Genomic DNA, 24,224 nt, shown 5'->3' on the forward strand with positions numbered 1-24,224 from the left:
CTTACAGGCCTGGCATATACATTCATGTGAATAGTAGGAAAGATGGTGTCTGGAGATTAAACCAATCCACGCAATTACACTGCTGGTTTGAGGCATTAAAATACAGACATTACACGGGTCAAAATTTCTGTTCTGCATGTCACCACCACTGCAAAACCACCCAGGTCACCTGTGGGCTACAGGAAGCAGCTGGACCAAATAAGCCAAAATAGTCTTCCTCTGGTCAGACCACTACAAGTTGGGCTGTTTGTCTCACATGGAACTCACTTTCATACCTTCCTCTCCCTTTATTTAGAGAGCCTTGCTCTGGGCATCTGCATTACCGTACCCGAATCTGGAGGGCTCTTTTTTTCCAGAATTAGAGGTTAATCCTATGTTTACTAAACCCTAGGCCTATTTCAAGAAAGGCATTTAGACTAAGCCAAAGTCAACTAAAATAATTCTTTGCATCTAAATATCACAGTGTTTAGGGTGGAGCACAACAATTTTAACTGTGGCTTGACCCTTAGCTTTAAGCCTCCTTCAGCCTTTCCATCTTCCACTGTTTAGCTTACTCCTTTCCACTAATCTCCTCTCTCGGTATTAAAGTTTTGAGGGCCACATTCTGCTCACCCTGTGCATTCAACAGTCCCCATAACTTCACTGAGTGTTTTGTGTTTTAAAGCAGGCAGAATTTGATCCTGGAAGAAAACACTACATTTCACACAGTATGATTGTCTGATGAGGAAAAGTAGAAAATATGCTGGAGGATCCATTCTTGGGGAAGTTGAATGTTTGCTGCAGAATACTGTTTGCAGCCAACTGGGGATAAAATTCATCTCAGTTGCACAACCATGTGATCACATCTTTCCATCGTTCAATGTTGCTAAGACACAAACACTCCTCTTCCTTCTGGACTGCATCCGGCTTAGGGCTGTGCAAACTCTGTATGTTTAATTTGCATGAGCCTGCAGGTTCACTTAAAGTTTTGGGTTTGATCCACATGAACAAACTGGAGATACTTTGAAAATGCATCCCTCCCATAATTTAATGTCCAGTAACTTGGCTTGAAGTTGTTCGTCTGTTGTAATCTTAAAAGGTGAATCCTTATTCCAAATTCTTAGATTTTTTTTTAATCCACTACTTCATCTCCCAAAAGTACAAGAATCAGAAATACAATGGTAGCCATTAAGGACCTGATCCAGCTTTCTCTGCAAACCCTAAACTCCTACTGATGTTAGTGAGAACTTTATTTATGCAAGGAATGCAGCATTGGCCCTAGGTAGCTAGATGCTACAAAAATGCAGCTTATCTAAGTGGCTTTGCAGCAATGACAAACTACAGGGCCGTCCCTACCCATACACAAAGTACGCAGCTGTGTAGGGCACCAGGAAATTTGGGGCACCACATTTCCTGGTGCCCTGCGCAGCTGAGTGCTGCTCCGCCTCATCCCCATGGCCCCTGCCCCTGCTCTGCCCCTTTCCCAAAGCCCCCACCCCTGCTCTGCCCCCACCCCGCCTCTTCCCACCCCTGTTCCACCCCAGCCCCGCCCCCACTCCACCCCTTCCACAAAGCCCCCATCCCGCCTCTTCCCACCCCTGCTCCACCCAGGGGTGGCTCTATGTATTTTGCCGCCCCAAGCACGGCAGTCAGGCAGCCTTTGGCGGCATGCTTGCGGGAGGTCTGCTGGTAACGTGGATTCGGCGGCATGCCTGCGGGAGGTCCACCGGTCCCGCACCTTCGTCGTACCCACCGCCGAAGCCGCGGGACCGGCGGACCTCCCGCAGGCATGCCACCAAAGGTAGCCTGACTGCCACCAGCACGGCGACTGGCAGGCCGCCCCCCACGGCTTGCCGCCCGAGGCACGTGCTTGGTGCGCTGGTGCCTGGAGCTGCCCCTGGATCCACCCCAGCCCGCCCCCACTCCACCCCTTCTCCAAAGCCCCCACCCCTGCTCCACCCCCACCCTGCCTCTTTCCACCCCTGCTCCACCCCAGCCCCGCCCCCACTCCCTGGAGGACTGCTGCAGGGGCCAGGCCTGCACTCACCTTGTGGTAAGTGGAGCAACCCAGCTCCAGCCTGCTCTGCTTTCCTGGCTCCCAGCCTCGCCGCTGGTGAGTGCTGTGGGGCGGTTCCCCCCGTCCCCAAGGCAGGGGGGCTGTGTAGGGCACCCAAATGGCTAGGGACGGCCCTGCAAACTAACAAACTCACCCATAGAGCTGCTGAAGATGTTTTTTTTGTAGCTTTTTATGTAGATTATTGTTGCGTTTTAACCAACAACAGCCATGGTATTTTTAGCTCTGTTCAAAATATGGGAAGAAAAATCAAGCTAGCCAAGTGGCAAGGGACAAAGTCAGTGGGGAGGGAGAGGAGTGGGGAATTAGTTCCAGCTTTTCACAAATGCGTTCTCAGAAGGAAAAATTTATTTGCTTAATAAAAACTATAGCAATTACTTCACTTTCAATGCCACTTGACATTAACTATCTGATTTTGATTGTGCAAGGAATGCTGGATCAGTTCTTAATATATTTAAAGAGACAAGGTGGGTGAGGTAAGATCTTTTATTGGATCAACTGCTATTGGTGAAAGAAAGTGCAAACAACAGTTAATATATTCAGAGCAGTTTATGAATGAAAAAAACTTGTCTTATACTAGTATATCTTAGATGAGCCCTAAGGTGTGAATTTTAACCCAGAGAGTTATAGCAGAATGACTCCTCATGTGCACCGGCGGCTCCAGGCACCAGCGCTCCAAGCGCGTGCCTGGGGCGGCAAGCCGCAGGGGGCGCCCTACCAGTCCCTGCGAGGGCAGCAGTCAGGCAGCCTTCGGCGGCATGCCTGCGGGAGGTCCGCCGGTTCCGTGGATTCGGCGGCAATTCAGCGGCGGGTACGCCAAAGCCACGGGACAAGTGGACCTCCCGCAGGCATGCCGCCGAATCCGCGGGACTGGGAACCTCCTGCAGGCATGCTGCCGAATCCGCGGGACTGGGGACCTCCCGCAGGCATGCCGCCGAATCCGCGGGACTGGGGACCTCCTGCAGGCATGCTGCCGAAGGCGGCCCGCTTGCCGTGCTTGGGGCGGCAAAAAAGCTAGAGCCGCCCCTGCTCATGTGGACACTTGTTTTTCCAGTATAAGAGTGCTTTTTTCAATTTAGTTTATGTCATTTGGAAAGGGGTTTAAACTAAAGCAAAAAAAAGCAACTCTTATTCTGGAATTCAATCGGCAGTAGCGCATATCGATTTTAATTATACTGGTATAAATGGTAAAACTTTCCCATGTAGACAAGCCCTTAAAATAGAGGTTGTATTGTTATTGTTATGGTAAAAGTTGCTAATGGCTTGCCCATTGTGGATTGCTGACATAAGCTCTCAGGATGAAACTCCCCATAAAGAGAACTAAAGATGTCATGCAGTAACTGCACCTAAAGTAACATTGAGCACCCTTATTTGTCTGGCAGCTGAAACTCTGAAACGTAGGCCATGTCTAAACTACAAAATTATGTCGATCTAAGTTACGTCAGCATATAGCCTCTGGAGTTACTACGTCGCTTGTGCGTGTGAACACTATTCTTTTTGTGTCAGCGGTGCATGTCCTCACCAGGAGTGCTTGTATCAGAGTGCAGAGGGTAATGCACTGTGCATAGGTATCCCACTGTGCAACTCGTCATCATCCAGCACAGTGTGTTTTGGGAAGTTTTTGCAATGCCTCATGGGACCAAAATGAGTCGCAGAGGGGGGATTGGGAACATGGGGGTCAACCTGCCATAATGCAGTGTTCTCCATCCCATAAATTCATCTGCATCCCATAATATTTCACACCTCTTTTCAAAATCCCTGTAAACTCGCATGTCCCTCCTTGCTGTCCGCCCTCTCTGACAGAAGCCTGGAGCCTGCACAGCCCTGCACTATTGCTATGAGCATTGCAAGCACGGAGCGCCTGATCCTGCAGTATTTGCAGAGCTGCAAGAGGAGCCGAAGGGAACATGACAATTCCTTGGAGGCTAGATTGCTGTGGGACATAGAAGAAACAATTCAAGGCTGTTGGTGATGTTCATACTGGGGCAGACCCAATGGTCCATCTAGCCAGCCACTAGTCTTCTGACAGTGGCCCGTGCCAGGTGCTTCAGAAGGAGTTAACAGAACAGGGCAATTTCAAGCAATCCATCCTTTGTCATTAAGTCTCAGCTTCTGGCAGTTGAAGGTTTAGAGACACCCACGGAGTATGATGTTGTGTTCCTGACCGTCTTGGCTAAGTTATCTTATCAGAATAGGGGCACATTGTAAATGTAGAGAGAGAAGCTAGATTTCAATGATCGCATAGTTGGGGATGTCATGCTTTGGTTAGATCCCAAATGCATCCTCTGTGTCTAACTGACTAAAATTGAGGGATTACACATCCTCACTAAAGCATGGGTGTTCAGACACTAGATTTTGATTTGGTTCATCTCTATTTACATATATTCCCTAGAACTTATAAATTAATTAGGAAGGAAATAAAAACAAAAAACTTTTGAAATAAAACAGAGCTTCCTAATGGACTAAGAAAATTCTCCCAACGTGCACATCCGCTTCTCCCCCCACTTCATGTCAGCTTTTATAGCTCTGCTGCTGGCCCAGCCTTCCTCTGAGATTTTTTATGACCATTAAGAAACTTCATTTTTTTTATGGCAGCAAACAATCCTTAGGCTCTGAACAAGGCTATAATAAAAAGCATCTTGCACAAAAGCATTGGTAATCAAAGGGGAAAAGTGCAGGGCTGCTTTGTAAATTTTGACTTTCTAAGGTCACCAAAATGTAAATATGTATTCCAGGGCTGTAAAGAACAGTGCATTGAAAAAAGTGCCTGTATAAAACAGCCAATTATCTAGTTGGAGAGAAACTGTTGAAAATTGCCATGTGTGCATTAAATTGCCCTTTTGGAATTGTATTTACGGATGCCACACTGTCATTAAATCCTATCTTAGAGTGACTCAAAGTGTAGGTCAGCACTTAGTAAATATTGGAGAGTAGAAGTTTTAGAAAGCTGCTGTGGGTTTAGATAATTCTTTAAGTCCCTCCCTAGAATGCTGTAAAAATGGAGGGTATGTGATTACAGTGAAGTGCTTCATTAGAGATTGAACTCGAGTGAAAGGCTCTCCAAGTTTTTACTGGCAAAAAGCTCTGGGACTCACCTGCTTTTTCTGCCCTCTCATCAGTATGCAATGAACAGTGGACCTGAAATACTGCTGTAAAATGTGCCACTAAGCTGCCGGAAGAATTCCAGTCTAGTAGAAAATTTCGTTATGGGTTCAATAGCATGGTAATAGCTCTCCCAGCTCTCATGTCTGAGCGAGAACACAATCCTGTGATCTCATTCTGAACTACTCTTGGGGATGTAGGTGTGTATGTGGAGGCTTCCGCACCAGAGATGGGGAGAAGATCTGAAGATGAAGAATATCAAGTTTAGGTGTAGGGGTATGCTCTATTCAGGAGACACGTCTGGAACTTCCATTATTGCAAATGATTTAAGAGGGCATAGCAAGCAGAAAGGGCGCCCATAAATGAAAGGACAAAATTTTCAAACTTAGAGGCCTAAAGTTAGCCCCTCCCCATTCATATTTTGGCACTTACTTAAGTGACTGGATTTTCAAAGGTGTTGAGCAGTCAAAACTCCCATTGACTTCAGCAGGATAATCAGCATTTCTGACTGTTTCATGTAGATGCCTAAACATGAAATTAGGCACTTAGTTTTACACATGCAAGCTTGAAAATTCTAGCCGCAAGTTCTGCGGGGGGGGGGGGGGTAACTTACATTTTTTAAACAAACCTTTGAAGAATTGAAGTCTCTCTTCAGGATGTGTTGATAACAGGCAGGAGAGCAGAGTCTGAGACATACTGAAATCCTCAGAGCGGTGAAACAATGACGTAATCAATACTCTCAAGTACCATTTACTTGCCTGCAGGGCACCTACAACCCTAGCAGAGCATGCAGGTGGGCCAGTGCTGTCACCCAATGCACTTCACTTGGGACACGGTGCTCTCCTTCCATGCAACAACATAAAGAAAGAGAGAACTTGCTGTCAAAATTCCTGGTTTCTGGCCCCCAGCACAGTGAAACTTGCCAGCTCTGATTTTCAAGTTTTGAACCAAATGGAAACATAAAGCAAAGCTCAGGAGATGTGAAACTACATGAACCAAACACTGAAGGAAATGAATCCCTGTGAACTGAAACTACCAAGTGCCACACAGCTCCAGCCAGCAGTGAAAGATTGGCATGTGTGTGTGTTCAATTATTTTTTACAGTTCAGAACACCAGAATATGAGTTGCATTGTTGTGTGGGACAGGAGAGGTTTTACACCATGGGTTACATTTAAATGGCATCCAGTGTTGCTGATTTAGATTGCATTTAGATGTCTAACCACTGACCCTGGCTGTACCTGGAAATCACAGTGTGTCTCAGAGAGGTGCCATTAATCATGCTCATAATTTCTTGCCTGCAATATTAGTAGGTGGGACAAGCCTCCCTAAAAATCAGGGTCAATTTATTTTTCAAAAGAAACACTGTAATTGCTATTGAATGCTATAAATGGACACTGTTCTGTGTTTTGGTATCTTTCAGACTCCGACCTGAGCATGCGGACACTCAGCACACCCAGCCCAGCGCTAATATGTCCGCAGAATTCTCACGGCTTCCAGAATGGCCGAGGATCTTCCACTTCTTCATCCTCAGTCACCGGGGAGACAGTTGCTATGGTCCATTCACCTCCTCCAACCCGCCTTACTCATCCTCTCATCCGGCTGGCGTCCAGACAGCAGAAAGAACAGGCCAACATAGACCGTCTCCCAGACCACTCCATGATCCAAATTTTCTCTTTCCTGCCTACCAACCAGTTGTGCCGTTGTGCACGAGTGTGTCGGCGCTGGTATAACCTTGCCTGGGACCCACGGCTTTGGAGGACTATTCGCCTGACAGGCGAAACAATCAACGTAGACAGGGCTCTTAAAGTGTTGACCCGGAGGCTTTGTCAGGACACGCCAAATGTATGTCTCATGTTGGAGACGGTAATTGTTAGTGGCTGCAGGCGGCTCACAGACAGAGGACTCTACACCATTGCCCAGTGTTGTCCAGAGCTGAGGAGGCTAGAGGTGTCGGGCTGTTACAACATCTCCAATGAAGCAGTCTTTGATGTGGTGTCGCTGTGTCCAAACCTTGAGCACCTGGATGTGTCAGGTAAGTGAAAGTATTTAAATAATATAATCTGGGTTGAGAGAGACAGGACAATCCTGTGCAGAAGTGAAAAGGGGGAGATAAGGCACAGAGGGGCAGAGAATAACCTGGCCCCTATAGCTGCACCGAGAAGACAAGCCCCTCCTCCTGCCCCTTTTGTCTTACCTATCTAGGTGTTAATACTCCTCATCACATTGTATCAGTGCACAGGGTGTAGTGGCAGTCTTTGTACTGCAGGAGTTGTTTCTGCACCCCTCCCTCTGAACCAGCCAGCACAGCTGGCCCTCTACAGTGAGGAGTGCACACTACACCCTCTTTAAGGGTGGGTAGCACAGCAACTGGGTTTTCTGGGAGCACAAAAGCTATATAGCCCTGAGTTAAGGACAGTGAAGTTTGGAAGGCCAAGACCCACAGCTAGGGATACATTTTGACATCTAGGCACTGCCTAATTTTGTTTGGGACTTGACTAATGTACATTAGGCCTCCTTAGCTTCTATGTGGTGTTGCAATGGTTTAGAGTAGCAGAGATGCCTTTGCTGATGGTCCCCAGATGTTCTGTCTGGAGGCAGGAGGTTTTCATTAGAGGTCAACCATAGGGAATTTTGCTCCCCCTGTGCATTGATCAGAGCTTGAGTTGGAGGATGGGCCTCAGTGGAGGCACTGGGATTAAATTCAGCACTGAGTTAGACCCTCTGCATGATCCCACAACTGCAGTGGGTGTAGTCCAGGGCTGAATTAAGTTAACTGGTTCTGCTTACCCATTGCACAGACATAAATGACTGCATAGGGAGCTGGGCAAAATGGTGTAAAGTGCTACCCCCTCAGAATGGCAGTTCACCCACTTTCCATAGGTATAAATGACTGCACCAGGCGCGTGGCCGTGGAAAAAAAGGCCCGTTGACTCTCTCTGATTTTATTTCACTCTGATGTTCTGGGTTATAACTGGTGATTTGAATGTTACTGCCCTTCTCGTAGATGACATCTGGCTCCAGGGTAGCAGGGTGTCTTGATGGCATTCTTTTGACCTGTGGATGAGGACAGGACTTGACTCCCTGTTGCCCTGCGCGTTGTGCAGTTATTGACATTGCTGCTAGTGGATCAGAATAGTAGTATGTTGGGCTCAGTTTGCAAGAGGTTCAGGGCAACAAAGAATCAGACCCACACAGCCTATTGGCAATGACCTTGCTGAAAGGCATGCATCCTTTGCAGATACAGTAACTCCTCACTTAAAGTCATCCCAGTTAACGTTGTGTCGTTGTTACGTTGCTGATCAATTAGGGAACGTGATCGTTTAAAGTTGTGCAATGCTGCCTTCTAACATCGTTTGGCAGCTGCCTGCTTTGTCCACTGCTTGCAGGAAGAGCGCCCCAGTGGAGCTAGCTGGTGGGGGCTTGGAACCAGGGTGGACCGACAGCCCCCCTATCAGTTCCCGGCTCCCCTAAGTTCCCTGTGCAGCAGCTGCCCAGCAGGCTAGCAATTACAGCTGTCCTTCCCCCCACTGCCATGTGCTGCTCCTGTCCTCTGCCTTGGAGCTGCTCCCCGAGACTCCTGCTTGTTGTGTGGGGGGAAGGAAGAGGGAGGCTAATGTCAGGGTGTCCCCATCCCCCCTGCTCCTGCACCCCACTTACCCCATCTTCCATAGAGCAGGGGACACACATGATAGAGGGAGCTTCCAGGCAGCAGCAGTTGCAGCTGCAGTCTGGTCTCAGCTTGCTGATCTAATTAACGAGGCAGTGTACTTCAGACCCCACTCTTCATACTTAAAGGGGAAATGCGCATCTCTCTCTCTCTCTCTCTCTCACACACACACACACACACACACACACACACACACACACACACACACACACACAGGGTGTATGTCTCTGTCTCTCTCTGCCCTCCCTCCTTTCCTGCTGCCTTGTAGAGTGTGAGAGTTAACCCGTGAGGGCTCAGCCAATTGCTACTTCATCATTTAGCAGTAAGGCATTCCCTGGGAAATATCCCACCCTCCACCTCAACCAAGCTTCACAATCATCATCATCATATATATATATACACACACACACACACACACACACACACACACTATAGTCTTTTCTGGTGAAAAAAAATTCCCTAGAACCTAACGCCCTCATTTACATTAATTCTTATAGGGAAATTGGATTTGCTTAACATCGTTTCGCTTAAAGTCGCATTTTTCAGGAATATAACTACAACGTTAAGTGAGGAGTTACTGTACTGAACTGCAGTCTCATGAAATGCTGGAACAGAGAAAGAACTTTTAATTATAAAGAGGAAAATATTAAAAATAACTAAGAAATAGTAACAAAGAATCTGTTCCCCACCCCATCCTCAGTCACTACTCCAGTGACACACAGGAGCTGCAACAATCCAGGGGAAAATTTACCCAGCACAGGAATTGTCTAGGGCTGGTGTATGCTCACCCGCGCAATCTACAGGCTCAAGATCTGAGCTGTAAAATAGAAATCTAGATAAAAGCTGTTCCAATGTTTGGGGTGTCTGGATCCAAAAGTTTGGGCTCGGTCCATTATATAGATGAAAGCCTGCTGTGTAATTTGGATTTGGAGCTCGATTTCACTAAGGTTCATGTATATTATTAATCCACATAACGCTAGAGACTAGTCAGAGGAACTTTGCCTCCAGTGGTTAGAAGTGTCTGAGGGCAGGTCTACACTTAAAACATTGCACCGGTGCAGCTGTGATGCTGCAGCGATTCAGTGAAGATGCCACTATGCCAATGGGAGAGCTTCTTCTGTCAGGGTAGTTAATCCATCCCCACGAGAGGTAGTAGCTGTGTCAATGGGAGCTTAAATTCATAACTTCGCTAGACACTAAAAATCATGGACTGAATAGAGAAACTGGATTTATGGCTTATTACAACAATCCATAACCCACTAACAACCCCCCCCCCAGCTGCTCCCCCACCCCTTTCCTTTCCTCTTTATGACTGGAAGGATATTAATGGGCCACTTCACCTTGATTGGTCCCTTGAAATATGTGTTAACTACTTATGCTAAACAATCTGTTCAAACCTTGTATTAGCTGTGATACTCTGAGTAACTTTCACAGACCTGAAGAGCTCTGTGCAAGCTGGAATGCTTGTCTCTCTCACCAACAGAAGTTGGTCCTATAAAAGATATTACCTCATCCACATTGTCTCTCTCTACAAAGTCCACCAGGATGAAAACTGTGGCTAAGATCCCTGTAGTAGTGTTGGCCGAGGTACGGCCCTCAGCGGGGCTGTGGGGTATCCCACCGCCTTGCTCTGGTCCGCCGTCAGTCCGGGTCTGGCGGCAGTCTGGGCCAGCAGACACACAGTTAGGGGCTCAGGCCCGTAAGCAGGGGGCTGAGCCAATAGGTCAGAACCCAGGCCCTTAAGCAAGGGCTGAGGCAAAGTCTATAGCAGCCCAGGCCCTATGTCAGGGCGGGTCGCAAGCAAATAGTCAGTCAGTAACCCAGGCTTTTAAGCAGGGGCTGGGTCAGGGTTTGTAGCAGCCCAGGCCCCAGGTCAGGATGGGGCACCAAACAAATAGTCAGTCAGAAACCCAGGCCTTGAACCAGGGGCTGGGTCAAAGAGCAACAGGTCCCAGCCTCTCTAGGCCAGGGGAAAAGGGGGAGTCTGCCACCCACGGGTTGGGTGGCAGGGGGGACGCAGCCCCTCCCACTCCACTGCGTCCCAGCCCGGGGCCCTAGCAGCGGCGGAAACTCGCTGCTGTCAGTGGGGATCCTGGCCGCAACACACGGACATCGGCTCTGGCAGTGCAGCAGCCAGACTGGGCTCGGCTGCCCCCGGGCTACTTCCACACTCCCCCTCGTATGGTACCTGGGCCGTCCTAGTGTCCTCGGTGCTCTCCACCAGCATTGGCTCCTCTGGGTAGGTAGCGAAGGGCAGGCTCGGCTCCTCCTCGGGGTAGCTGGCACGGGGCAGGCTTGGCCAGTCCTCAGGGTACCGGGTGAGAGGTAGGCTCGACAGGCCTGGTAAGTCAGCAGGCCGGTTGCAGCCTGCAGCTGTCTCCCAAGCGGGAGCTCGGCCACGGACGTCTGCTCTCTCCGCCAGCATGGGCTCCACTGAGCTCTGCAGGCGGGCTTTTATACTTCCGGGTCGGGGCCATGACCTCTGAGGGGCGGGCGTCGGACCCAGTGGCTCCGCCCACATTGGTATTAGGGGAGGTTCGGCCCTCAGCGGGGCTGTGGGGTATCCCACTGCCTCGCTATAATCCCCTACAAAAATAGAACTAGAAATATAAAATGTGTCAGTCAAGGTTGCCTTGTGTTTCATTTAAACATTCATCTGCAGAGCTAAAGTCCTTAACTCTCAGCACTGGACTAGTGTGTGTGACCCAGGAAATGGAAGTAACTAGAAATGAAAAAGTCTTTCTGTCCCGTCCCGTCACCCCCCTCCACTCCCCCAAACTGAGTGATCCACAAAAGTAAACACAGGCCGTGCCCTGGGGCCTGGACCCGTGTGGTCCTAAGTACTTCTGCAACTAACTTCAGTGGAAGCTGAAAGCCGTCAACCTTTATTCAGAGCAGAATTAGGACCATTGATTTCAGTGGGATTTTAACTCTCACATAAACTAATTAAAGCCAATGAAGTCACATCAGTCTGTGTTCAGAATCAGACCTGATGGATCTTTTACTAGAGGAATGACTTTAGGATTTGGCCTGAATGCCAAAGGTACTGAAAAATAAAGTGGATTTTAAAATTCTTTCTGAACAATACAGTGCAGCTATATTTTTATAGTATCTTCTTACATACTGTGTACCATACTGTGCATAGTTAAATAGAATTACAGTTAAAAATGAAAGCCGAAGGAAAGGAAAACTAGAGTCTATGCAAATATGAGCAGATGCTTTCATACTAAATTTAAAAACAGGTGGACTGTTCCAAATGCCCAGAGTTACAGATGAAGATTTTCTTGTATCCAAAGAAGTGAAATTGCCAAAGGAGCAGGAAGAGGCTGATAGTAAATCAGTCCGAGATATGGGGAGAAGATTGACTAACTGCAGAATTTGCTCTCTTCTCTCTCTTTAGTTACATCAGTATAAAACTGGAGTGACTTCATTGATGTACATGAACTTACACTAGTGCAACTAAGAGTAGAATTTAGACCAAGTTCTAGGAGTTCAGCTGAAATAAGTACATGAAGAATTGTAATAATTAATAGCAACACAGATAAGAGGTTTTTAACTCTGATTTCTAGACATAGTTACAGGCAAGTACACAGATAAATATGTGTAATAATACTTTTTTAAAAAACAACAAGATTTTATCTTGGCATTCTCTGTGAAGTTTATATCAGGTGGCCATTCTATTATTAAATGCTTATTTTAATCATAAAACTCACACAGTATCATGGGAACGTCCATAAAATGAAAATGTCAGGAAATCTTATGTTTAAGAGGTTTACATTAACTTTGCAAATATCCTACAAACCTCACCACTCAGGCATTTTAAAAAATGCTTCCATATGTTTTTGATGGTGACTAGATCAAATTACAAACAAGTGACAGTTTATCAGCTTGCTTGAAAGCTCCTAGTAAGATTACAGCAATAATCAGTTATACTTGATTTCCATCCAGTACAAATGTTAGCTGTACTGGTGAAGAAGCAGCTGCCTGGTGAGCCAATGCTCAACCGGACATTGCTCCAGAAAGAAAAGTTTGTGGAACTCATGATAAAATAACAAGAGTTGGCAACACTGAAGCCAGCTCCTCCCCTGCTCCCCCTCCCCTGCTGCCCAGCACCCCGCTCTGGCAGCACTGTGCGGGGGCAGGAACCGGGTTGTGTGTTGCGCTGGGGAGCGCAGCCACATGCTGTTCTGAGCGGCAGGGTAAGGGGGCCAGGGAGTTTCTGGAGGGGGCAGTCAAGGGACAGAGAGTAGGGGGGATTAGATGGGTCAGGGGTTCTGGGGGGGGGGCTGTCGGGGTGGGGGTGTGGAGAGGGGTCGAGGCAGGCAGGGAGCAGAGGAGGTTGGATGGGTCAGGAGTTCTGGGGGTCCTGTCAGGGGGCGGGGAGCGGTTGGATAGGGCGTGGAGTCCCGGGGGTCTGTCTGGGGGCAGGGGTATGAATATGGGGTGGGGGTGTGGATAAGGGTCGGGTCAGTCAGGGGACAGGTAGGGTCCTAGGGGGGTAGTTAGGGTGGGGGTTCTCAGGAGGGGGCAGTCAGGGGACAAGAAGCAGGGAGGCTTAGATAGGGGGTGGGATCCTAGAGGCAGTTAGTGGCAGGGGTCCCAGGAGGGGGGCAGGCAGGGGACAAGGAGCGGGGGGGTTGGGGATTCTGAGGGGGGCAGGCAGGGGGTGGGAAGTGGGAGGGAGTGGATGGGGGCGGGGCTAGAGCAAGGCTCTTCCCCCCCCCCCCCCCAGTGTCCTCTTTTTTGATTGTGGAAATATGGTAACCCTATTCATTGTGAACTCAGCCCTTCATATTCTTTAGGTAGATAAACCAAATGCATGCAGCTTAGCCAGGGGGAATCTTATGGGTTGACCTTAAAAGAGGAGGCCCTATCTACTCTGTATGGACATTAAAGTTCAAGTTAAATCTCTACAATTTATGGAAAGTGATATAGGGTGCCTTAGTTTCTAGAGGTGTGCACCATAAGTGTCTGCACTTCAGTGATCGAATGTGTGTGTAATTTAGGGTTACCATTCGTCCAGATTCCCCCGGACATGTCCAGCTTTTTGAGCTAAAAATAGCGTCCGGGGGGAATTTGTAAATGTCCAGACTTCCCCCCCCATGCAGAGCGCGTGCAGCTAACAGGGCAGCCGGCTGGATGGGGTCACTTACATGGGGCTCCGACAGCCAGAGAGAGCCCGTCCTCTGCCTCCCCTGCAGCAGAGATCACTCCCTCCCTCCCTCCCTCCCTGCATTCGCCTCCGGCAGTCTGGAGCTCCTCCCCGGCTCCCCAGCGTGCCGGGAGAACGGCTCGGGCAGTTCCTGAGCAAGCTCACAAAGACGTTAGCCGAAGGCCAACGACAAGGGAGCCAGGGGGTCAGAGAAGGGGCAGGGAGGTTCTGGAGGGGGCAGTCAAGAGACGGGGGGGGGTCGGGAGTTCGGGGGGTGCTTTCTGGGGGTGGGGGTGTGGATAAGGTTTTGGGCAGTTAGGGTACAGGTAGGGGGTAGGGTGCTGGGGGGCATTGGGGGGTAGTTAGGGCACAAGGAACAGGGAGTCTTAGGTAAGGGGTGGGGTTCTGGAGGGCAGTTAGGACAGGGGTCCCAGGAGGGGGCAGTCAGGGGACAAGGAGCGGGGGGGGTGTTTGGGAGTTCTGGGGGGGGATGTCAGGTGGCAGAGGTGGGGAGAGGGATCGGAGCAGTCAGGGGACAGGGAGCAGAGGGGTTTAGATGGGTTGGGAGTTCTGGGGGGGCTGTCAGGGGGTGGGGAGTGGTTGGATGGGGCGTGGGAGTCCCAGGGGTCTATCTGGGGGTGGGGGTGTGGATAAGGGTTGGGGCAGTCAAGGTACTGGTAGGGGGTAGAGTCCTAGGGGGCCAGTTAGGATGGGGGGAGGGTCTCAGGAGGGGGCAGTCAGGGGACAAGAGGCAGGGAGGCTTAGGTAGGGGGTGGAGTCCTGGGGGGCAGTTAGGGGCAGGGGTCCCAGGAGGGGGCAGTCAGGGGACAAGGAGCGGGGGGAGGGTTGGGGGTTCTGAGGGGGGGGAGTGGGGGGGCAGGGGCGGGGCTAGGGCAGGATGGGGCGGGGCTAGGGCGGGGCTCCTCCCATCCTCTTTTTTGCTTGCTGAAATATGGTAACCCTAGTGTAATTGAAATGCCTTGGGAGAAAAAGCATGATACAAATATAAAATGTAGTTAACCACTAGTTTCTCTGTATTTATTTGTGTAAGGATTGTTACTGCAGAACATGCTCCCACTCTGATATAACAATAGCGCTCACCACATGACAATTAAAATATTAGATCAATTGGATTTACAATAGATCATCCAAACACTGGGTATAACTCAAATAAGACTGGAGCCCAAATATATCTATTCATAGTAATTGTTGGGTTAAAAAGAAATGTAGGTGATCAGAAATTAAAAATTCCCTTTTCATCCAGACCACTTTAGCAGCTTTGGACAAATTTTTTACATTTCTGTCACAGTGGCCTTCTCCCTTATTTACTTGCATTAATAATGAGGAATTTATCCCTAGGAAATTACTCTTTGTTGCAGGTAAGAGCTGAGAATGCTCAGTTCGGACAGCTGTTCCCGAGTCCTGGTTTGCAATCAGACCAAGAGATATGTAATAATATAAATAATATAAAGATCCTGTATTCTCAGTATTTACAAATCAAACATTTTATTGTGAAATCTGGATGTGCGGCAGCTCTATATATAGATCTTAACCACATTTGAGGAGTTAGCCCAGGAGCAAGCTGGAACAAAATGTTTAATTTCTAAGATGCATATAATTTTGATTGAAAAATGCTTTGATGGGTATAAACCCAGATGAAAGATGGGAGACAGATTTGGACAAAAAGAAATTGATCTGGATTAATGGGTCACTAGATCGGAAAGGGGATATACTTTCTTCAAGTTGTGTAGCTCCTAAAGAAAATTTTTATAAATTATTGTATAGATGGCATTTGACTCCAGTTAAGAGCAATCATATTTGTGCTACTAAGAGGCATTCTGTGGGGGGTTGTGGGGAAAGGGAAACATACTTGCACGTGTGGTGGTTGTGACCCTATGACCACTTGCGAGGAAATGAAAGAGATTCTTATGACAAAATGCCAGCTTCCTAGAGATCCCTGGACCTGCTTACTTAATGCTCCAGTAAAGGAGCCAGTAAAATTAATTTCTTTTTTATTGTTAGCAGCTAGACATTGTATTACACATTACTGGAAAAATGTGACCTCCTCCCTTCTCCTATGGAATTGTGGGATAGTAAAATATGGATTGTCCTTGTAATGGAAAAGCTTTCACACCAAATATGTGCACAAGAGAAGCTCCAAAAAGAGGATACGTATTTAGAAATTTGGTCCCCCCTGTTTAGAGTAGTCAGGAGAGGGGGGCTCCCCAGCCAGCAAGCCAGAATCTTGAGCCAGGTTCTCTGAGTATTAACCTGATCCTGAATAAGTAATGTACGATGTACTAGGTTAATGTTTTCTTGTAACTTTGCTTTAATAATTCATTTGAATGGCATTCATCAGACTCCATGGTGAAGCCTTCATAACACATTGGCCTGATCCTATCATCATTGAATCAAGAGGAAAATTCCAGTTACATTCAGTGGTGCAAGATTAGTCCAAAGAGCAAAGGAAAAGCATGCAATGAATTGGATGTGCAGGCCTGTGCTCAGACCACACATGTCTCCTGGCTCAGTGAACTGAGAGCAGAGATTAGAACGCTAGAGTTCCTGGCTCCAGTAGTGACTCCCACTGTAATCTTGGAGAATCCCAGATGCAAATCCCAGTTGACTGGAAATTCCCTTAAAAGGACACAAAAGAGCCTTAAGGAGTTAGGTGCCCAACTTCTTTAGAGGCAGGAGCAGAAGAAGGAGCTAGTTTTAACTCATTTTTGGAAACTGACAAACGCTGGGGTTTCCAAAGGAGCCCGAGTTCCCCTGCCAATTTTTGTGGCCTTCCAGTCACATCTTCCTATTTTGAAGATGTTCTTCTTTGCTGCGTTGCTGCATGAAACATCCAAACAAACAGGAGAAATTGTGCATTTGGCAACTCTGTGTACAATCAGTTCCATGGTTTTCCCAGTACAGTGTAAGTAAACAAGGCTGGTCGTAGTAACTGAGAGAGGTTTAATAAAGGGAAGTGAGCGGGAGCTGTCTGACTAATTGTCAGCATAATAGCTAAGATGTAATTGTGTTGCTTAATATGAAACCTTTAGCCTCTTTGGTTTAAATTACCCATGTGTGAAATGGAGGGTTATAATATTAAACTAACTAGTTATAATATTCGTATGGTAGAAAGGTTGTATTTGAACAGCAGACGTTTCAGAATAGCCCTAACCTCTATAGAGGGCTAAACCAATGCTCTTGAACTTTGGGGGTGCTTAAAATCCAGAACTGGGTTTTGCATCTTCAGATAGCCTTTGTTTTTGGAGCTCAGGAGCATTCTGCTCTGGAGTTTGACTTGAGCCCACTTCTAAATTTATTTTCAAAGCGTTTGTTATATAGGGTCCTTGTGAAAGTGCTTCGAAAACAGGATCCCATTATTTCTCCTTCCTCTCGATGGCTGAGTATTATTTTTACCTCCTCTTCACTGTCAGCCTACAGTGTGCGAAGGGCTGCTTGGCAGTATGCCATGCTGTGTAATGATCTTGCTGAGTAACGTCACTGTTCAAATGCTTTGCACACTACTCTGTACTTGCTGGCACATGCAAAGGGAGGTGAAATGCATCTACCTAAACAAACCAAATGCAACCCGATAGGGCCAGCAATTACCTCAGATGTTTTTAAGTATGTGTGGTCTAGTGCATTCACAACAGTGCCCTCTACTGGAGAGAATGTCAGATCTGCTCTAATGTGTGTCTCCAGGGCTGTCAGGGCCTTGCAGGTTGGGGTTCCCAAATCTGGATCGTACGGAGATTCAGGTTCATGTACAGTGCAAGCTCCCTTAAAAATCTCCTGTCACCATTAGGAACCAGCCTAGACCTTCCAGTTGCTGTTTCCCATTTCTCTTTACATCCATTTCAAGTGGGACTGGGTCTGCCCCCATCATCTGAGAGACAGGTAGCCCGCTAACCAAATATCTGGGCCATCAGGAAACTGCTTCTCCCCTGTGAGTTTCTGGGGGGTCACCAGGAAGAGACACCCTGATCCAGAAAGGTCATGTGGGGGAAGAGAAGGGGATTAGCATGTGTAGGGTTCATAGGTGATACCCGAGAGATTGGAGGAGAAGATTGGGCTGTACAACCAATAGCTCTGTGGACAGCTCCTATTCAAACCACAGTTCCTACCATCTTCTCATCAATAATCCATTCCCTTTTCTCATGTTTTTATCTTGGCAAGCAGAGTAAGAGAGGATCCCTGTTCCAAGGAGCTTGCAGCCTAAATAGGAGAAGTGCTCTGCAAATGTGCAGCTTTGCATGAGCGGTGTTTAAGAGCCAAGGGTCAAATTCTGATCAGCCTCTGTGCAGGTGCACAAGTGGGAGAGGGTACAAAGAGGTTCCCCTCCCTCTTTAGCCTGTGCACAGGGACTAGGTGGGATCCTAATGGGGAGATTCGATGCTTTTATCTCCTAGAGTCCCTGTGAGACCTAAGTGCCTGTAAGGGGCCAAGAGCGAGGGCGGCACTAATAGAGCATAGAGATGCGAGAATGCTCCTTCTTCAAGGCTGATGCAGGACACGCACCAGAGTGTGCTGCCTGGGAGCCCCCAAGAGGAATTCTGGTTGTAATGTTCTCCTGGCAGCTCTGACAGCTGCAGTCTCTCTCTGAACCTAATGTGTCTAGCTGGACTCTGATGGACTCTTGGCCAAAATCTAGCCCAAAATAATGAGATTCCTCTATGATTAAATGCTAGGGGCAGTTGAAACGAAAAGGCTTGGCCCTACACATGACATGTGGTGTAGTAACAAGCATGAAAGCTTGGGTGGGTGTGCTGTGTGACATAATGGAGACCTTGGCAGTCTTGGTCACAGATCTCTTTGACCCAAAAGAAAACCTAATTAATTCAAAGAATTTCACTTCCATATGTTTAATTCAGCCTGTCTCTTTGTTCTTAAGGGCTATTCTTTGGCACTGATATGATATCAATATTTTAATGTCAAAAACAGGCATCCCTATTAACTATCGGAGTTTTCCACAACATAAATTCTGTAACTCTCAACATCCATTCCTTTAGCAGGCCTCAGATAACTCCAGGAGCTGTTTGAGCTTGACTGCAAACTATTATCTAACATATATTGGCCAAGGTTCTTTCATTCCACTTGGAAGTTTCTCCTGCCTCTTAAATTAGTTACATTTCCTCTATGGAAAAATCTTGCTGTATGAGGGTTTGTTTTTACATCTTTATTATTTGGGACAGAAAAATTGTTACAGACCCAGAAAAATGTCACTTCACTTAAAAAAAATAGTCTATAATCAACGTGCACTCTTTTCTTCTGGTGGAACCATTCTGAATACCCTTCCCATCAAATACCATATGCTGTAGCCAAAGTAACTAGACAACAAGGAGATGCTGAGCCTGTCAAAACTGTGATCACATGGCCATGTACAGTAAATCCAGCCCTGCAGGGAGACTTTCAACCTTTTCATTTTCATATCAGAAATGCATTAGTCATTCATATGTCCCTCTTTCTCAAATATTCAACAGGCCGAATTTTCTTCTCCTCCTTCTCTCTGTCTGCAGACCTTCATTCTCACTATCCTAATTTTAAAAATAAATCCTAATCTGTTTGTAAAGAGTCCACATTTATACCACTGTCCTGCAGTCAGATTCGTGCAGACAGACCCTCCTGCTCACTCCAAACTCCACTGACATAAGTGGGGCTCTGCCAGGTTGCCAGCATCCACTTGTGCAGACCCAACTGGAGGAGTAGGCCCCTGTGCCATCTTCTGTTGTCTAGTCTAAGGAATGTTTACATGGCTGAACTCCAATTGTATCGCTTCCCTTTGGAACTCTCCTTGCATCCGTCGTGTGTGTGTGCATGTGCGTGTGTGTGTGCATTTGTTTGTTCTGAGTCTTCCAGGTTAGATCATTTGTTCTCATTATAAAAAACACCATCAACTGCAGGGACATGAACCAGACTATCTACAAGGGAAAAAGGGGTATTGATTTTCTGAGGACACTGTTGACTAATCAAAATGGTTCTCCCTGTCTCAAGGTCCGAGAGCTTCCCCCGGTGCCGTGCAGTACTTGCCACTTACACTTTGTGTGAGATTTCAGCTAAACTTTGCATCTGTTTGACCAAAGCAAAAGTCTAAATCAAAACTCATACTGCAAACCTAGTATGATGAGTGCATAAATCAAACCGGCAATTTTTGAGGTTCCTACAGCTCTAATGCCACCTCTAATTTCCCTGCTTTACTTGTTTCCTCCTGGCATCTACACTGATTTTCTTGCTTTACTTTTCCTCACACCCCAGAGAGCCTGTGCTACATTGTCCTGTCTTCCTTGACTAAAGACTGTAGAATGGAACACTGCCCGTAAGCAGGCCAGATGTGTCACTACAGAGTTAATGGGCTTCAGGGTGACACTTGGTGCTTTCTTCCTCTACCCCATCCCTCTCTCAGGGAAGGACCCTGCTTCCTCTGCTACACTCCTTAGTTCCCCATGACCCCGAGAAGGAGGAAATGGGAGAAATGCACCTGTTCATGTCAGGGCTGAAGCTGGTCCCTGGATTGAATTCCTGGTAACTCTGTGTTTGGTCCTATGGCTGGCTGGCCTGGTAATTAGTGCTCTGCATTATTATTTATTTATTATGGAAAATAAGAAATAAAAGGTCCTCTGCTTAATATAATGTTCTTTGAAAGGGAATCCCAATGGAGAGGAAAGAGGTTAGCATTTGAGTGCGGCATGTGATTTTCCAGATTTTCTCCACTGGTTGTGTTGGGTCAGGCTGGTTGTGTTGTTTGAGTGTAAGATGCCATGACATACAATATTATTGTCATCCAGTTGCTAGATGGGTGTCATTTGGTTACTAGCCCAATTTGCATCAGTAGGGCAGACCATACATTTCTGTTCCCCAAACATTAGCCCATCTGGGCCTGGAGGTTTCCCTTCTGTTTCTTGCAGCGCTTGAACGTAATATGGCCTCTGATGCTGGAACGCCAACTGGGGGCATGTCTATACTGCCCCACGGTTTGGACTCGGGGGGTATGAATAGCCATGTGCACCAAAGTGCTGAGCTGTAGCTTCCCCATGTTGCACTGCGGGAACAAAATAAGAGGTTGCTAACTCGTGTTAACATCTCCCTATCAGAAAAGGGCTACATTAATGTAACCCAGGGACCTTTTAATTTGCACCCACAGCATCCACAGGGGGGCAATACAGTGCAGCACTTCAGTGTACATTTGTAGTTTGAACTGCGGAGCAGCATAGACATGCCCTAAATAAGTCAGCGATGATGTCGCCACAGCCCAGACCAGAGAACAGTGCACGATGTACTCCCCGTGCTGTCCAAAACCATTACTGGATTTGTGCTGGGGTAAGAGATCAGAATCTGTCCCTGCATAAAGAAATTGAGGGCCATGATCTGACCTAATTTGGGACATGGACAAAACCACACTTCTGTGGTTCAGATGTTGTTTAGATTACTGGAGTAACTGTATTGACTTCAGTGGAGTTATTTAAGATGAATGGCTGCTGGACTAGTGTCTGTTTCATCCCAGTACTTTCTGGGGTCTGGCAGCACTGAGATGCCTGCATAACTAGCTGTGTGTTGAGGTCTGCAGTTACACGCCAACCTCCCCCATCCTGCCAGAGGAGTTGCTTTGCAACTTATTAACATTGTGTTTTTCCATGTAGGCTGTTCCAAAGTGACATGCATTAGTTTGACCCGCGAAGCCTCCATCAAGCTGTCCCCATTACATGGCAAACAGATCTCTATCCGCTACCTGGACATGACAGACTGTTTTGTGCTCGAGGACGAAGGCCTGCACACCATCGCCGCACACTGCACTCAACTGACTCATCTGTACCTGCGCCGCTGCGTCCGCATCACCGATGAAGGCCTCCGTTACCTAATGATTTACTGCACATCCATCAAGGAGCTGAGCGTGAGCGACTGCCGCTTCGTCAGCGACTTCGGCATGCGGGAGATCGCCAAGTTGGAGTCGCGCCTGCGGTACCTCAGCATCGCACACTGCGGTCGCATCACAGACGTGGGCATCCGTTACATTGCCAAGTACTGCAGCAAGCTGCGCTACCTCAATGCGCGGGGCTGCGAGGGCATCACGGACCATGGCGTGGAGTACCTCGCCAAAAATTGCACAAAACTCAAATCATTGGATATTGGCAAGTGCCCGCTGGTCTCAGACACCGGCCTGGAGTTTCTGGCCCTGAACTGCTTCAACTTGAAGCGCCTGAGCCTGAAGTCATGTGAGAGCATCACAGGCCAGGGCCTACAGATCGTAGCTGCGAACTGCTTTGACCTGCAGATGCTGAATGTGCAGGACTGTGAGGTTTCCGTGGACGCTCTGCGTTTTGTTAAACGCCATTGCAAGCGCTGTATTATTGAGCACACCAACCCTGCTTTTTTCTGAAAGGACACTCTGCACCTGTTGATTAAAAACATTAATGTATAAACACACGCTCCCACATACAGTACCTAGCTCTTCTCTGTATGGCTTGTGGGAGTCAGCTTTCTTGTATGGTGCTGGTGAGGTTTGTTTTTTTTAAAGAATATTTTTGGTTTTAAACTATCACTTTTTTATTTGATTGGGTCTCTGTGGAGATGCTTCTTTAACCTAAAAGCAATGAGTACTCCTCAGCACTATGGCAGTGCTATACCCCTGGTAGCCCTGACGCTTTCCTAGCCTGAACTAGCTCTCCAAAGGGAATAGCACATAATCACTCCCTTTGAGGTGCAACTTGAGCAGCATTAAATCTGAGCTCCAGCTGTGTTCAAGAAGCTGCAGAGGCACTATTTGTCTCAAAACCCACCTCCCAAATTCCTCCAACATGGCTGATGCAACACCACCTTGTCTAAGTAGCATCTTCTTGGAAGTCCCTTAACCATGTTCCTTTCAACTGAAGAAATGGCCATTGTTGAGTAAAGAATTGCAGTATCAGTACTGCCTCATGGTTGAAGACGGTTATTCTAACAGGTGTTACTGGTATAGCTGCTCTCTCTTGCCAATGAAATCAATTTTGAGGCTTCCCCCTACTCATTGTCCCCTTCCTTCCCTGAGCGTGTGATCATTTCATGATTAGTTGCCAGAAGACTGTGATGGAAGTTCTTTCCCACTTATTTCTGGCAAGTCCCATCCAGTCCTTAGATCTGAAAGCCAGACTCATTAGAAGTGATGATATTTTCAGGCAGGCCCCCTGCACATGATTGACAACTGATTCATATGTTAGGCTCAATCACTGTAAATGTCTCTGCTAGAGAGATGTGGGGAGGAAAACGCTCTGTCTGGTTTTCATAGAACAGTAGCTGCATCGTCGTCAGACAACATTAATAATGTCACTGAGATGAAATGAAAATCCATGTGTTTAAGAACATACATAATCACTAAGGAAATAATCTGTAGCCACACTCACACAATGTATAAAAGGCAGAGCTGGCAGGATGTGTCCTACTTGTGAGAAAAGTTCTTTAGCCTGTGCATATTGCTTCTCCATTTGTCAGTTTGTGTATTTTTTCACTTGCAGGATATTGTGTCTCATAGGCAAACTCATTAAGCATCCTTCAGTTCCCTCTGAATTAAATAATACTGTCCAAAAGAAACGAGGGGTAGGAGCCAAAACGATTTGCGGGGAAAAGCTCTTACAGCTCCTCATTACCACTCTGTCACTAATCGGTGTATGTTAGGGAGTGGTGCCATTTTATGTCAACTAACATCAGTTTAGCTTCCTTTTTTTACAAAGCTGATTTTTCAGGAGGTTGCACAGTGGATTTTATCCCAGCTAGCTATTCTCTTCACTGTCCTCAAGGAGAGTTAAGCTGTTGAATTCATTCTCAAGGTTGGTGTGAATTTGGCAGAGCCATTTGCACTCGAGGTCTCATTAGTGACATTTAAGTGTTTATAAAAAGTTGCTACCTTTCTGGCTATGCTAAATTGAATGAATACTGCTACATGGTTTTTAAAGGTTCTAGTGTCTTCAATTGGCCTGTACTGTGTGAATCTCACTATAAAGCCTTAATTTACTACCAAGAAATAAAGCAATATATTGGTAACTGACAAATATGGATGGTCATTTGAGCTAATCAGTTAACTTCTGGCTGAACATGGGGAGAGAGACTTAAGTTATTCCCAAAGTTTAGTTTTCTTTGGTTCATTAGTATGTGAGTGGACATTTCACTAATAGCTCACTGTCAATTATAATTCAGGATTTCCTCCAGAAAAGATTACAAGAGACAGTAGTAATGGCCTCGCGTATCTGTTTATAATTTGCCTTCGCTCACTTGATCTGACTTGATC

General features: G+C 47.1%; 1 protein-coding gene across 3 annotated transcripts in view; it reads left to right on the top strand.

Annotated features, from left to right (window-relative positions):
• Positions 1-23,988, top strand: part of FBXL7 (F-box and leucine rich repeat protein 7) — a 341,307-nt gene extending 317,319 nt beyond the window's left edge. For all 3 annotated transcript variants that reach the window (XM_065584247.1, XM_065584248.1, XM_065584246.1), the window contains 2 exons: positions 6,577-7,188; positions 21,607-23,988. In XM_065584247.1, the coding sequence (XP_065440319.1) occupies positions 6,577-7,188; positions 21,607-22,343 (1,349 nt within the window). In that variant the 3' untranslated portion in view covers positions 22,344-23,988. The remainder of the gene's footprint in view (positions 1-6,576; positions 7,189-21,606) is intronic.
• Positions 23,989-24,224: the final 236 nt, after the last annotated feature.

Source organism: Chrysemys picta, chromosome 2, assembly GCF_011386835.1.
Source record: "Chrysemys picta bellii isolate R12L10 chromosome 2, ASM1138683v2, whole genome shotgun sequence".
NCBI lineage: Eukaryota > Metazoa > Chordata > Testudines > Emydidae > Chrysemys > Chrysemys picta.